Genomic DNA, 16,312 nt, shown 5'->3' with positions numbered 1-16,312 from the left:
TACATAAACTGAAGCATTATGGCTTTCAAGGCCCACTGCTCAAATGGCTGCGCTCCTGTCCTCGAAGGCCGTTCGAAACGAGTTGTCCTACAGGGCGCAGAATCTTCATGGGAAGCTGGTACTTTCCGGGGTACCGCAAGGGTCTTTGATTGGTCCGCTGCAGCTTCTTTTATGTAGTAAACGACATGTCCACTCCAAATTGTCACTGTATGCAGATGACAATAAACTTTACAAACAAGTACGTCCGCGCAAGAATGTGAGCTCTTACAGGATGGCCTTGCTCTTGACAGCTTAAGTTAAACGTGGACAAGTGTTGTGGCATATCATTCACAAATAAGACCAACAAAATTATATCCAATGATAACATAGGCGGACATGCACTTGAAAGAGTTGAGACTGTGAAAGATATTGCGATAACATTAAACAGTAATCTGAAATTTAGATTACATGTCACCAATACCGTTAGAAAAGGTTATAAAATGCTTGGTCTTCTCAAGCCATCGTGCATTTCTTTTACAAAAACCAAGTCACCTATATCCCTATACAAATCCTTAGTTCTCTCCAACTTGGAGTATGAGTCAATTATAAGATCCCCCACCCAAAAATATCTCTCAGACAAGGTAGAGTCCGTTCAAAAAAAGTTCATCAAATATCTTTGTTTTAAAACTAATGACGCTTTTATTCCTCTGAAAAATACAGTGCTATGTGTAAACACTTTCAGCTGCCAACACTATCTGATAGTGTTGCCGATTTAAAGTTCTTACACAAATGTGTTCACTCTATCTTACTTAGTAGACTCGCCTTAGTAGAGCAGGCCAAGTTTATTTTTCCTGCCCGGCCCTTACGACAAATGGCAACTTTCCAGCTTTCGTCAACTAGAATCAACGCTCGAAAACATTCTTTTTTCCCTCGAGCCATGAATTTCTATAATGACCTGAGTTCTAATAATTCCATAGAAATTTTTTCTTCACAACAACCTTTTAGAAAGTCAGTTCACTCTATTTTTTTAACGGACTTTCCGTGATTAACATATTTTATGATCTTGACTTCTGAAGATAACGATTTACAATTTCTTTTTTTTTATGAAATTTCAGCAAGAATAGTTTTATATCTTCACCTATGTTTACGCGTAGGCTTATAGCATTTCTGTACCAAGAATTTCATCATATGTTTACCTGTGTTTACACTATCTTTGTATAAAAAATTGTATTTTATATTTACCTAGCTCTACATATGTGTATTATACGCTTCTGTTACTCTGAATGTATCCCTGTTATCAGACCTGTAAGTGTCAGACCTGGCCTGTTGGATCTGAATATTAATAAACCTTAAACCATAAATCTACACCCGAAGGAATAAATGTGTCTTTGGATATTAAAGATGATTGGAAATATATACTTGTCCTTTGACTTAAATATGTATATTTATTGACTTTTTTCTTAGAATTTAATTTTACTGACGCGTTTTCAGTCATTTGTTGTCCATGGCTATCCCTTTCACGTAAGTTTCGTTAGCATTAGTGCCTTTCTGCCTTGGAGCAAGTGTCAAACAGAAATGCCACTTTCATTCACTGTTTAGAGGTTTTGAGATCCTAATCATCGAAGTGGAACCGTTGGGTGAAGGTGGTGATGAAAGCGTGCTGTGTTTTGCGGGAGAAATAAAGAAATTCTGTAATACACATTTGGCTTGAGGGATGTCCCAGATTTAAAGTTTTATTTCTGCCACATATTTGCTATATCCTTAACAGGTTTTAGCAAGACATTAGTGTGCTTTTTGTAGTAACATAAAATGTATTTAAAAAATCGTATGCCTAAGCCCACAAACGTCTTTTGATTCTATACTTCAATAATAAAACCTTTCCTGAAAACAGTTCTATGTTACTTAGTTTAATTCTGTAATATATTCTTACGCTTAAATTTACGCTTACATTTGAGATATATTAATTTTTTGCCTAGATATTTCATGAAAAGTATAATTATGAAGCAGCTTGACATGAATCATGAAATGAATCATATGCTGACTTTACCTAAGTGTAACTTAAGCGTGTTTCGCTGAATTCATCCACATAATACCAGCATTGGAGATGGTATGGTTGGTTGATGTTTGAGACATTGGAGTGTGCCAGTCCCCTGATGGAACTGATGTACACCACAACCATATGAACGATCTACGTTATTTCTGTATATTATTTCAGGTTATTCTGTCAAAAAAATTAAAAGGACACAGCAACTGTCTTGAGAATTCTGGTCCTGTTCTTTTCTGGAGCAAGCAAGCCGTGCATTGTAAGGTGCTTAACACTAAGTGGGACTACCCGCTGATGCAGCTTGCAACGAAACTGCCTTAATGTATTACCACTAACTAAAACTTGGTCCAAATATTGTTCCACTTGACAATGGTCACATAGTTCTGTAGAGTGTACACAGACACTCATGCAACCAGTACAGGAGACACCAGCACAATGTGACACCTACACTCCCCATGAAACTATCCATGCGTTAATATGGAAGTCAACATATAACTATGTGTTAATGTTGATAGTATCGTTTCATTATTTACACCAGTGTACATCTATACGTTTTCGTCTTGATTCACGCAAAAAGTTAGAACTAAGTTTATTCTGTACGAATATCAGGTACTTTGAATTCCTGGGCTGCCTTGCATGTATTTTTATTCCATGAAATGATACTATATAGTATTTACTGAATGTGATATAAAGTTAAAGCAGCAACAATAACACCTCCCATTTGTATATACCCCATATTTCGAAATATCTATAGATCTTATTAATTTAGTACATTTGCTTCTAAACTCTAGTCACTCAATACCATTCATTTAGACTTTAATTTCTAATCTACAGCATTGAAAATTGGTTATGAAGATGAAGATCTATTATTGAAATCTGATCAGGAAAACATGGCAGAACCCTAGTCTGTCGTTTTAATCTGACGGAATATTTTGATAATTTGACAAAACATGTCCGTTTCATAGACGTATGGGTTATCTGTTTCACTGTGGTAAAACCATACAAAAAAAAACGGGTTCTTCTGGTTCCGGTACAATGCACATTTCGACCGCAGCACTACTGACCTACATTATTTACTTAGTTGTTCAGTGATCCAGAACATGCACACGATTAATATATTATTCTTCAGCCCTCAAAATCGGACTTTGGCAGGTCTAGGTCCTCAGGCTCCGCCCTGTCCTGCACGTGGCTGGGGTATATAAACCCGAGGAGACGCGTTGCCGGGCACAGACACATTTGCTCTCTGTCCATCCTCCCAGCTGTCGACCAAGGCCTTCATCCGTATTCAACATGGTGAGTATTTCTCAGACAAGTGGTCAAATTATTTTAAAGATTCCTTTCTTCGTGCTCATGCGGTTTTGACTGCCTGTGAGCTTTTAGCCCACAAGTCATCATCACAAATGCTGGAATGAGCATCAGGCTAAAAAACTCAAATCACTTTATACGTGGGGAATAGCTTCAAAAACTTTGAAACTGTTTAGAAAACGGCCTGATCAAATTCACATTTGGATGATTTTATATATAATATGGCGCGAGTATTGGCAGTCAGCGAACCTTAGCGTTTTTAACATCGAGCCTTCAATTTCTGAAAATTTACCTCTTCTGCATCGAAAAGGGCTAATGCATGTTTTTTCACCCTTTCAGCCTCTGGGAATCCCATCCGGACAATACTTAGGTAAGTTGAAAATCTTTTCGCCAAGTAAATGCGCGATCAGGAAAGACCTGAGTTTTGGCTTACGGGGGGTAGCCACAGCGATGTATTGTTAGTTGAGCCTTCTGATACCGTACCAACTTTAATATGGAATATATGACATCTATACACACTGTCTGTTATCATAAAGTTGTCGTCATCATGGCGTCAGCTGAATTTGTCTAGTTCGCTTTCTTTCCCTTTACAGGCTTCCTTGCCTACTTCAACAGAGTGTCCAACTGTGGCGTTGTTGGTAGAAACGAACTGAGGGCGATCCTGGAGCGTGCAGGCCGGGATCCGACCGAAGGCGAGATTCAGAGAATCCTTGACAGTGTCAGCGTTGACCGTAAGTATATATAACCGTAAGCTCAAATTTATAACGCCAGAGTACACAAAATCATGTTTAGACTTTTTCTACCGTAGTGAAAAGAACTGCTAAAGGTTATAGAACTGCTGTTAATTTGGGTAATGAGTGATATGTCTACAAAGAGCAAGTAGTTAATATTATAAAACAAGATAAAATTGTCAGCAATAAAGCTGAAATTATTCACTCGTACTTTGTACTTTCCGATTGGTTACACACAATCCATGTGATAATACAAGTCATACGCATGGCCAGTACAGCTTGGCTTCCTCTCACCACAGTATTTTTGCGCAGAACGTGAGGGCTATTATTCAAAATGTGTTGTTTTCTGCAGTCATGTGCATCATTAATGCCTTTTTCTTTTGCCTTTGTACATTTGTCTCATGTCATAGAATGTCTAGGCAAAATAGCGTAGCTTTGTTCAAGCCTCACGTGAGAAGAGAAAGGTCACTTAGGATAAAAACAGCATCACGCCTTAACACTTTTCTTTTCTCATTTCTCCGTGCAGCTCGAGGAATCAACTTCCAGGCTTTCATAGATTACGTACGCACTTTCCAGCAGTTGCGTAACGTGGATTCTGAGTACAGGGAGGCCTTCCGTATCTATGATCGCACTGGATCTGGAAAACTCACACAGGAGGACGTCGCTTACGTCTTTGAGAAGCTGCGTGTCAACGTTGACGTTCCCGCCCTCTTCAAGGTGGCTGACGCTGACAACAATGGAACGATTGAGTACAACGGTAGGTTTATGTGCCTCTATGTTTATGCTATATATAGTAGTCCAGCTGCAGCTTGTAAAACAACTTGTAAGACTCAATACCTGGGGAAGGATCAGGAGCCTGGCGAAGGTCTTTTAAACTGTATCAAGTAACAATATAAGTATTTAAGAAAAAACCTGTTCGCCACAAAGATCACTGGCGCCGAATGGCTTGGTCACGGTTATATGATCCACATTTTTTTAGTAGCTATGTCAGGTGCCCCACGAAGTTTGGGGATTTTCTCCAGGCACATCCTTCGTCATCCATCCATCAACCTGACAGCCTTCATTGAAGTGAAATATTCTTGAGTTCTGCATAAATCATCTGTAGGATGGATCATTAACAAATGGTCTTCTGAATTAACCAAAAAACTAGATATTCTTAAGTGATGAATTAGGCCTATATTCTGGAACAGATTGGCTATTTTTTCAGAAAGTTTTCAATATATACAGTTAATGTATTAATTATTTCTGTTTGTTTGTTTTGCAGAATTTGTTGATCTTATGAACAAGACCTTGTAAAGATGACTCAGGAACAGATCTAACCTTCTCCATAAGAACTTGAACAGCGGATGGATGTTTTTTTTTCATGTTTTTCTTTATTTTTCTAACAAAAATTTATTTGCTTACTCGGTATACAATCTGCATCAGGGGCAGCGGGTTTGTATTAATGATAAGTGAATAGATTCGGAACGTTTTTTCTTGTACAGAAGTGGCAATAAATAAGAACTGTCGCCAAAATGAGTTTCTTTGTTGTTCTAGTGTCGTTAGGTCTGCTGTTTGTGGTTGTGGTTTGACTTATAGCGTTTACATACCTGATAGAAATACGAATCTAAAAGATTCGAAATGATTGATTGATTGATTGAAAGCAAATGGAGCAATGGAGTCCAGTACAGTGCACCAAATTGGCTGTAATACTCCCACAGACCATGTATAATGAATATAATTTAATCCATTTTCCATTGAATAAGATGTTTAAAGTAGCTATGTTCACCCAAACAGAATGTCACAAACATGATAAGACCTGTGAATCACACTGTGAACATTGTGGCTATGGAATTGATTTATTTGATTGGTGTTTTACGTCATACTTAAGAATATTTCACTAACACGACCGCGGCGAGCATATGGTCAGAGGAAAGCTTGCAGTTCACGGAGAAAACCCACGGCCATCCGAATGGTCCGAATTGGGACCTTTCACGGAAAATACCTATTAAACAGATGGAGCTAAAAATATTCTTCTTGTGTTGATGTATTGGTCTTTCTTACTTACGTTTCCAGTAGGATAAACGACCATACTTTACTGCTGGGAAATTAACCAACCAATATTGCATTGGAAAATATTGCGAAACAGATATAATAGTTTGAAATGTATTGTTAGTGTTAACCTTTAACCGGTAGTTAAAATGTACCAGAGTTTGGTCTGTCTTGGAATGAACTAAAATTTCTTGCTACCCTCGTACCCGTGAAGCTTAACAAAGGTGACAAAATATTTTGACTTCATGTCTGACAGCAATAGTTGAACAAACTGTGTTGACTCCTTTATATGTAGGACTAGAAGAGGAAAGCTAAAGATGCGAGTTGACAAACTCCATACATGAAGTAATAAATTCAGTGCACTCGAAAAAAAAAAACGATTGACTGTTTTAGGAACTACGTCGCCTTCATCACGTTTCGGCTGGGTCATTCCGTTTGCCTCTTCTGAGAGTCAAACTGAATGGATCCAAGGTTACGTCCTAAGGGCTTCTTTTGTATGTCATTGAATAATACAGATTTTGGGTTCTACAAGCATCTTTAATCTAGGCATGTTAATAAATGGCAAACATTAGCAGTTTGGTTTTCGCATTCGTGCTTGTCATCTAGCGATGTAATTGTACCATCTATATAACACATGCATTATTAATTATGCGCATCCTCTATGGAATTCAGAGTAAATTGGCTTTGTGAACTTTGTAGGCGGAGCGACCAGAGTAATGAGGTAAAATCAGGTAAACTTCACATCTTTCAAATGTGTCGCTGTGTTTGAAAGCTTGGGTCGAATACAGTTTATCATTTTGGTTTGTTGTGGTCACACAGCCACTCTCCGGTTTGAACAGATTCGAAAATAAAGTGTTAGAGCATGAAGTATTCATTTAAGGGTTTCTGATCCAGTTTCAATCTGAACATTCTTGTGTACTTTTCTCTAAAAAAAAAGGATTTCACCTTGTAAATGTTTGACATTTTCTATTATTATTTTGACAAAGCGACACTTTTAATCCATGCAACCAATGATTTGTTTCCTCATACCTGTGTAAATGTTTATCGATATATTCAGTCAAAATAAATATCACACCGCAGAAAAAGTCATCAAATTAATACTAACCCACCATTATAAATAAACCTGCATCATAAAAGAGAAAGTTCATCCACAAACCGACACGGTCAAAACTTCAAGTTCGGCATCGGTAAATATGTACTGGCACTTTTGGCTATTTATGTCCCTTTGTTGGTTTAACAAAGAGGCCATCGTGCAGCATTTGCCATCCAACCTGTCTTGAAAGCAGACAATGGAAAATAAATATGAGCTCAGGTACAATCGTCAAGCATGACTGAAATTTCCCTGTAACGCCCCCTAGTCTGAGTGGCAAATTGTCAAGTTACAACATTTGAGCATTCGCAGTACACTGAAACGCCGACCGAATTTTTACAGAATGTGACTCTCCAAAACATGAGATGTTTGGGAAATGTACGGTTCGAATCCTCCCTACCCAGACCACCATTACGCCGTACCCAAGAATATTTCACTTATACGACGGCGGCGATCATCATGGTGGGAGGGAAACCGGGCAGAGCCCGGAGGGAACCCACGACCATAGTGACAGACCCTACCACGTGTCTTTCCAACTCACTGTCAAACAAGATTCTTTCACGTCCGTATCAGTCACAAACATCACAACCTGATTTGTTAACAAAGTTTTGTTATGCATAAGTTTTATCTCGTATCAATGATTCAATTTAAGCTTACTACGAGATCGCGCTCGAGAAGGAAGGCAACATCTGCTACCTCACTGGTCAAACGTGAGGTACTGGCAAGAGCCCTTGTGTGTCGGACCAATTTCCACAGCGACATATTTACTGTACTGCTTCACTGTGTCCGCATGCCAAGGGTACCATAAATGTGACACCGAGTTTAGCTGTTTACCGCATACGATTGTGTGTATGATTGCTTACATACATATATAAATGCTCGCCTACTGAACATTAAGCGCCAGTCATTTCGCCTTCTGGACATCACACACATTCACCCTAGCTTCTAGCATATTGTTGCATTAAACCATGTCATTTTACATGTCTGTCAGATATTTTAGTATGACAAGTACTGTGTACACGAACTGTAATTGTCCACGGTGAAATGAGCTATTAACTAAGCTCTAGACTCATTCTCCCTTTGTTTAGATAACTCGGTGAACCGTGGAAACACCTTCAGCAAAAAAGACATTGCAGATCTCCGCAGATTCGCCTGCCACTTACATATATATGACATTATCGACCGAGAGCAATTTAAATACATGGCATATAGATAATGTAAAAGGTGTGTACGTTCTTTATACACACAAAAATAACACACACATCACTGTTTTTTTATATTCTGGGATATTCGTGCGCTTGCGCCCTTACCACTATGGTGCCTGCTTTGACAAAGTAACACAAATGAGTGATTGAAGTTTACGGCTATGCACGTTAGCGATATTTCAGCTATATCGTGGCGAGATGCAAAATGAGTGAAGGCATGAAATAAATGCTTCAGTTTTCAATATTTTAAAATTAATGGATTTATTTGTTTTACTCACTCATTCTAGATTGGCTGATTGATTGATTGATGGATTGATTACTGCTGATTTTTTATTATATTATTTATATTCTTATGTTGTTTAACACCATTCTCAAGAATTTTTCCTCATGCGATGGCGATCAGTTTTATAGATGGAGAAGAGTGTCGGAAGCAAACCACCGACTTATGGTAAGATATTGACGAATTTACCTCAACAGCGTCGTCTAACTGAACGTTAGATTGTGCAAACGCTCATATAACCGTCGTGGACCTGCATTGTCCCCAAAGTCCCACAAACAGTGAGAACAATGGAATCTACAAATTCCCAACCAAGTCCGGTTTTGAACCCACATCTCATGTGCCCAGCTCGCAGACTCAGTCTTGAACCCGGTGCTATAGCCCTACCAGAGCAAATCCCCTCCAAAGATCACACTCATGTATGTTTATACCCGGGTTATGAAATAGACCTGTTTGTGGGGTTTGTAGAATCTCTGTCACTCTGCTTCACTCTGTCTAGTTCCGCTTCACACGGGGATAGGAGCTTTATATTCGTCGTACTGAATCAGATCGCCACGTTGGACATATGAACAGTTGCAGCTGTGAGACTTATTTTGATTATTTACAACTTGACATGGTACATCATTTGAACACTGACTTCACCATTCACCTAGAACATTCCTTGCGCCTTTCCAATTGAAAACTGTTCAGTGTTTGATATGGGATTGTCTGTTTCGACGCTCAGATTATATAAGTGTGAAAGGCTATGGTATACAATAGGGGTAATTTATCAGGTAAAATAGCCCTACACGTATCTTTAGTCTTAGTCAACAGATCCATGTAGCCCGTCATGCGTGTAATTCAAACTCTTGTTATTCCTAACTTCTGTACAGTTACACGTATACAATGTCAAGACAAAAACTATCACCATCAGGAAGCTAACGTCATGTTGATATCGTCATAGCTCTGCCCAATCACTGTTCACCTGTCTATATAGGAGTGACGTGTTGCGACTCAAGACTTGCTTCGTGTCATTTTGTACCATAACCGTTCTAGTAAGAGAATATAAGGGTGGTGACAAAATGGTGAGTTCTCCGTTTTTATTTCTTACTTTTGTCCCTTGGCCTCATTAAAGCTATCTCTTATTCTCTCTCAACACTTTGAGCTATCAGTTATGCCAAGTATAACTGACAGTTTATGTCGTCAGATGAATTCGATTTACCCAGTCCCTGTTTGCAGCCAGTGAATCTCAATGCATGTCATAAGCAACGCAAACAAATTATTATAAGATGTAATATTATTTTAATTACTGTTATTATTGTTGATGTACCAGGATCAGTGTCTAGTGTTACAAGGACTGGGTTGCAGTCAATTGCTTGTACCAGAATCGGTAACACACTTTCAAACAATCGGCGTTAGCTGAGACACTTTTGAGGAACCGAGTATATAGTTGCTGTAAAAAAAGTTGTAAAAATTTGTTTTTTGTTTTTTAGTTATTTGAAAAGTTTTCCTTTGTTAATGTGACAGATATTCGACATTGTCTACACGCATAAATTTCCACATCTAGCTTCTTTATAAAGTATTATCATTTTCTTGACATCTCTACAAGACAAGAACTAAATCTTGCGCTTCGGGTCACTCATTTAGCGTGCAGTTTTAAAGCATTGTATCCAGCATATCTTGATCCATTTTGGTTCGTGAGTGATATCTACCTTAAGTGATGTTAACCTACATCGCTTATTTATGCCTTAAAATCGCTTTATCTGACACAAATGTTCAGCCACTTACGTAGTAAGTTAAACGTCACAAACATACTCTATCCGGGGGCCTCCGTGGCCGAGAGAATTAGCACGCCAGCGCGGCGTAATGACTCAAAAGCCTCTAACTAATAACTGTGAGTTCAGCGAATAGTGGTGGGTTTCCCCCGGGATCTGTCCGGTTTCCTCCCACCATAATGCTGACCGGTGTCGCATATGTTAAATATTCATGAGTACGGCGAAGAACACCAATCGCAAATATAAATAAATATATACTTTATCCAGTTAGACAGTGTTGACAGCTGAGTGAGTGAAATTATAAATTTGGCGTTTTCCAAGCCCTGAAAAAGGATGTTGCACCCCACATGCTGACAGCTGCCAAGATGGTGATGTACAAAAGCATTTTCTTGTAATTCAACGTCTTGACAGTTTTATTCCTCACTTTTCAACACAGGTTTTCACATTTATTTTTCTGTTTTGCAGACAGGAAGAATATCATCCGGCCAGTATTTAGGTAAGACAGAACCTTCCAGGTTAGTGCCTCGCCTGTTCAGTATCTATTTTGGTAAGACAGAATCTTCCACGTTAGTGCCTCATCTGTTCAGTGTCTCATGCATCATCCCGAGACGCGGAGGGGTCATAGATACTCAGCGCACGGCAAATGACCCTGGCATTGTAGAGGTTTCCTTGACCTCTGCTCCTAGCTAATTTTACAATCTCCATACTAACTTGTCACCTTTTGTATGAAAACCAGTGAAGCGTGACTGACATGATTTTATACTGTTAACCGCTTTCAGGCTAGAGTTTGCAAAACACCGTATGTGACCTTGAGCCTGATGTTCATGTACCGTGAAATGAAAGCGTTTTTCGGAGAGGTCAGACACAAATACAGCATTGAGGCTTTCTTTGATAAAATATCCGTGAACTTTTAACATACACGAAATTTCGGATACAATTCCGTGACCAGAACACTTACACTTTTAGCAACTCTTGTCTTCCAGGCACTGTTGGAAATTAATTGGACGCATACAACGCGATATGATTCATATATATCCTGAAAATTAATGAAGAGGGTATGCTGTGGAGGCAGCCACTTTGCAAGCAACAGTTCTCATAAACACTGATTTAACTGGACTGTGTGTGTGGGGGGGGGGGGGGGCAATTTTGTCGCTAGAGTCGATGCCTTTTTCTACCGTCTGCAACACAGCCAACATCCGTGCTAAATAGTTCGTACCTGGAATGTAGAAATACCACTCTCCATCATCACATTGCAAAATCGCTCAAAATGTACACACTGGGGAACAGTTACATGCCCCTTTAATCGCTCAAGGATGACATGCGAGAGATATTTACCTACACGTCAACACTAGGCAAAAAACGTAGGTCTGCATGATGTAAATATAAAAGAGTTTAGTTAAAATTAACACTAAACATGGCTTATACATTATTCCAGCCATTTATTCAACCCCACTAAACATACAGAATGAAGCCAACGTCGTTTTGCATATTCCCAATAAACCAATGTAATTTAACCTTTTCTTTCTGTGAAACCTGGCACAGAAAATTCAAAATATTATTCTAGGCCAATGACTGCAAACTTCTGAATTCGTCCACACATAAAGTTTTATGAAACTGGGTAGTATATGCCAACAGAAATTAAACCATTGCGTTCAGTATAAATGTAAGTTTCCTTGCATTGGAAGTGAGAAATGATTAATTGACAGTAAATAATTCAATCGCAATTCAGTATAATTTTTTTCATGTTAAAGTGAAATAAAGCTAAATATTATTCTAAGGTTCATCGAGAGGACAATTAAAAACTATAAGTAAAACTATTATTACATACAAGTATATCAAATACCAGCTAAAGGCCTTAAATACCAGCTAAAGGCCTTCGATTTTTTTATGGTGACCTTTATGGCTGATACAAACAAGAAACTACATAACTCTAAAGATGGAAATACAAGCAAACGCTGTCCCTCTATCTTTTATTTCACTGATTTGGGCGTGCACAAAAGTTACACATCGCCGACTTGTACCTGATTTGTGGCAATAGACATGCGCCTTAGGTGGCACTGGTCACGTCACTCGCAACTGTCCCTTTCCTATCACGCGGAGTATGCTAGTGAGTATAGAAAAATGATAATGCAACCCCTGATTACTCTGCCTCTGGCAGTATGGTTCATATTGCCCACCTTAGAATTCCAATATTTGAATTCATTTAATTTTAATTTTAAATGCTGAAATAATGAATAAAAGTACTCGTTGATATAGTTTTCAGCAGTGTGTGTTGTGATGCTAACTTCAATTTTGAGCTGCCTTTTCCTTTCAACTGAATGTAACTTTCATTTACAAGTCATGTCATTTAAATTGCCACACTCTGCACCGACACATTTTCATAAACTACACTCCAGTGGTTTCTGTTCATTGTGATGACAGACTAAGATGTGACTACTGGCTATTTCCTCTGGCTTTGTATTGGTGTCCATCGGTTCTTGCCTGTAGAGGAACCCTGTGCATTTTCCTGCCAGAGTTGTGTCCCCTGATTGGAAACGCGACAAACATATTATCTGCAACAGTAAATAACAACTCTTCCCTAAACATCAATATTTGACCACACGGAGAGGCATTCTTAATCAACTAGTACTTCCCAGTGGAAGACAGTGCACATTTTTGTTCAACTGTTCCTGTCCTATATCACATAGGACATTTGCCATGTTAATGGTAATTTTCTCCCATATTATTTTCTCAAATGTTCACAAAGAAAATATGCTTTCATCATGAAGAATTACGGTTTTATTCACAGGGTATATTTCAGACTTCTCTGTTTCGTCACCTTACGTCACATTATATTCACACAGGGCGCTTACACTTCCCTAACCACATGTTTTATTCATCCTTTTAATTCAACTTGTTTTCAAGTTCCCTTTTTTCACATGACAATTGCCCACTTCCTAAAATCCACGTTTTATTTACACAGGTTACTTACCCACTCCCTAAACGTCACGGGTAGGCTACTTGTCCTTTAGTTAAACGTCACGTTTTATTGACACGGGATGATAAAGCCTTCTCTAAACGTCACGTTTTATTCACACAGGGTACTTTCCTCCTTAAACGTCACGTTTTATTCACACAGGGCACTTACCTTCTTAAACGTCATGTTTTATTCACACAGGGTAATAAAGCCTTCTCTAAAAATCACGTTTTATTCACACAGGGTAATAAAGCCCTCTCTTAACTTCACGTTTTATTCATGCAGGGTAATACAGCCCTCTCTAAAAGTCACGTTTTATTCACACAGGGTAATAAAGCGCTCCTGTCACGTTTTATTTACACAGGATACTTAGCCTACTTTAACCGTTACTCAGTGGACGGTTACATAGGACCGAATGAGTTAACGGCAATTCTCGAGCGAGCTGGGCGAGATCCAAGCGACCAAGAGGTCAGGGACATAATAAGCCATGTTAGTACAGACGGTAAGTATGTATTACCCATATTATACGTGTACTTCATTGTAACTGTGACAAGTCAGTATCTGGGGATGATTGCAGAAAGACGATGATGATGATAGATACTATCACCGTCATCAAGCATTATGCTCGAAATGTTAACGGTATTAGTATCTGTACCGAAACGTCGCTCGCTGAATAAATAGTAGTTGTGGCCCACATGTTTGTTATGTTAGGTAAAAATACGGTGGTGATAATTAAGAATTTGTTCGTCGCCAATGGTCTAAAATTACTCAAAACCGTTTTAGTTCTACTCCTAAGGGCCACAAGAAATGATACAGTTTATAGATTTCAAATTCTGACCTAGATATTTGTTACCTCTGTGCCATGAGCTGTCAGAATAAAACCCTAACTGCGGTAAACTGATAAGGGGATTTTCACCGATTACGTTCAAGTGTTTGCCAAATATCTAGTTTTACCCTCTATGTCGTAGTCTTTATAGAGCAAATGTTAAGTTAAGACTAACACGGATTTAAACTCACTCCAGAGTTTAAATAAATTATAAAGTGGTAATTTTGCATTTTGAGCCATACGTTATGTATTACACTGAGTTTTCAAAATTTGGCGTAAGTCAAAAATCGCTTTGTACTATTGGCCTTAAGACCAAGTTACCACGGCCAAATTCGACTGTCTCTCCTAATGGCAACACAAAAATGACGAAAATTCAAAAAGAAGTCATAGGTTTTCATTTACAGTGTTGTGTGCCTGTTTTGAAGCAATGCCCCAGCAAGGAACTCAACCCTGTACCCCAAATAAGTGGTTGAGTCCAGGCCTCATTTGAACTGAGCCATCAACCAAAGACTTGGTAGTCGGCTGCATCCATTCCATGTACTGAGAATCCTGTTTATTCATAACAGGAAATATTTTACCTCGCCTCGATATACACACGCGTATGATCTAAGGGACATAACTCTAATACACATTCGGCAAGTATACGGCCTTGTTACAACCTGCTGGGAAAAAAGTCAATAGCTTACGTCAGAAAGGGATTATCTAATATACATGTTGGCCCGGGGGAGTAGGTATTTTATCGTTAGCACCCAGAAGATGCCTCTGGTAATAAACTTTATAGGCAGCTCATAAAGCCATCTGTTTAAATTTTAAGGTAGGATTGTGTCATAATGTCTGTCAACCTAATTCCCCGCTACCACTTAACCACACTACCCACAGTCTCCTCGTTCCATTTCAGCTAGGGGTATAACCTTCCAGGCCTTCATCAATTATGTAGGGAACTTCACAAATTACGCAATGTAGACTCCGAGTTCCGAGAAGCATTCCGCCTGTACGATCGCCGTGGACTGGGGCGCCTGTACAAGGAAGATCTGGAGTACGTGTTCCAGAAGCTACGTGTATCGATTGATGTGGATGCGCTGTTCAAAGCCGTCGACCTGGACAGCTCCGGCACCATAGAGTACAATGGTAGGCTTTCTTACGCAATCATCATTATCGTTGTGTTTACTTCAAAATCAGGCAGGCAGAAGGCTATTATCCAACTGTGAAACCAACCGTCTACCGGCGAAAAAATAGTTCTGGAGTGGTTAGACCACTGTTTCAGTAAACGTTGTTATACTACTGACCAAATACTCATGACTACCAGGTGGTCAAAGGCGTAATAAACTGTAAGTCCGGACTAAAGTCCTATTGGTTTTGAGTTAGAATAGGATAACTTCAAAACCAGTTACCAGTAAAAGAATCGATCATTTGAGTCTCGCATTAAGACGGACTGTAGAAAGAACGCGACTTGGTTAGAATCCGAGTGGACGCTGTCAGGGATCTAGCTTCACATGCGATTTAAAACTCTTTTTGTCCAAGATTTTACGATTTTTTGAAACCAAAATATTATTTATTGCTAATAATTATGACATTGGAAAAAACCATTTCCTCACATATGAACACATTATATAACACGGTTAATGCTACAGAATACTTTTAATTCCTTTACGATTGATCATTTAATTTTTTAAATTTATTTCCCTTATATGACATGCATTCAAAACAAGCTGTGTTTTTCACTTTTTCAGAATTTGTGGAAGCCATGAAGAAAGCTGTTTGGATTGGTCTCTAAAAAAACTTTTTAAGTCCACTGACGCTGTATGATGATTTTTCCTACGTTTTTTCAGCCAATGACAAGTTACTAACATATCAATGAATAAAACTCCTAGAAAAATAGCGGGTCAGTTTTATAGAAGCCTCGAACTATCAACGAGAGCCTAGACAGCCTGGAACAGTCGTTTCTTTTCTTCCTGTCTGCATTTCTGGTACGCTGTTTTCCTGTATCTCTACCGAATCTTCATTAAATGAAATACATTTTTCTTTGCACAGAATAAATCGAAAAGAATCTAATTGTCCTTTGACATTATAGTCTTTCTTGTGCGATTAAGATTGAGTCAAGTGCGTTTTTAACC

At 38.8% G+C, this 16,312-nt stretch overlaps 1 protein-coding gene across 1 annotated transcript; it reads left to right on the top strand.

The window, feature by feature from the left end:
• Positions 1-43: 43 nt before the first annotated feature.
• LOC135467293 (uncharacterized) lies at positions 44-15,972 on the top strand. Its single transcript, XM_064745062.1, has 7 exons — positions 44-118; positions 3,668-3,698; positions 3,922-4,059; positions 4,586-4,816; positions 13,737-13,874; positions 15,162-15,326; positions 15,929-15,972. Exons 1-7 carry the CDS (start codon positions 44-46, stop codon positions 15,970-15,972), a joined length of 822 nt encoding a protein of 273 aa, XP_064601132.1.
• The last annotated feature ends 340 nt before the right edge of the window (positions 15,973-16,312 follow it).

Source organism: Liolophura sinensis, chromosome 6 (genome assembly GCF_032854445.1).
Source record: "Liolophura sinensis isolate JHLJ2023 chromosome 6, CUHK_Ljap_v2, whole genome shotgun sequence".
NCBI lineage: Eukaryota > Metazoa > Mollusca > Polyplacophora > Chitonida > Chitonidae > Liolophura > Liolophura sinensis.
This window is presented reverse-complemented; position numbering and strand designations above follow the sequence as displayed.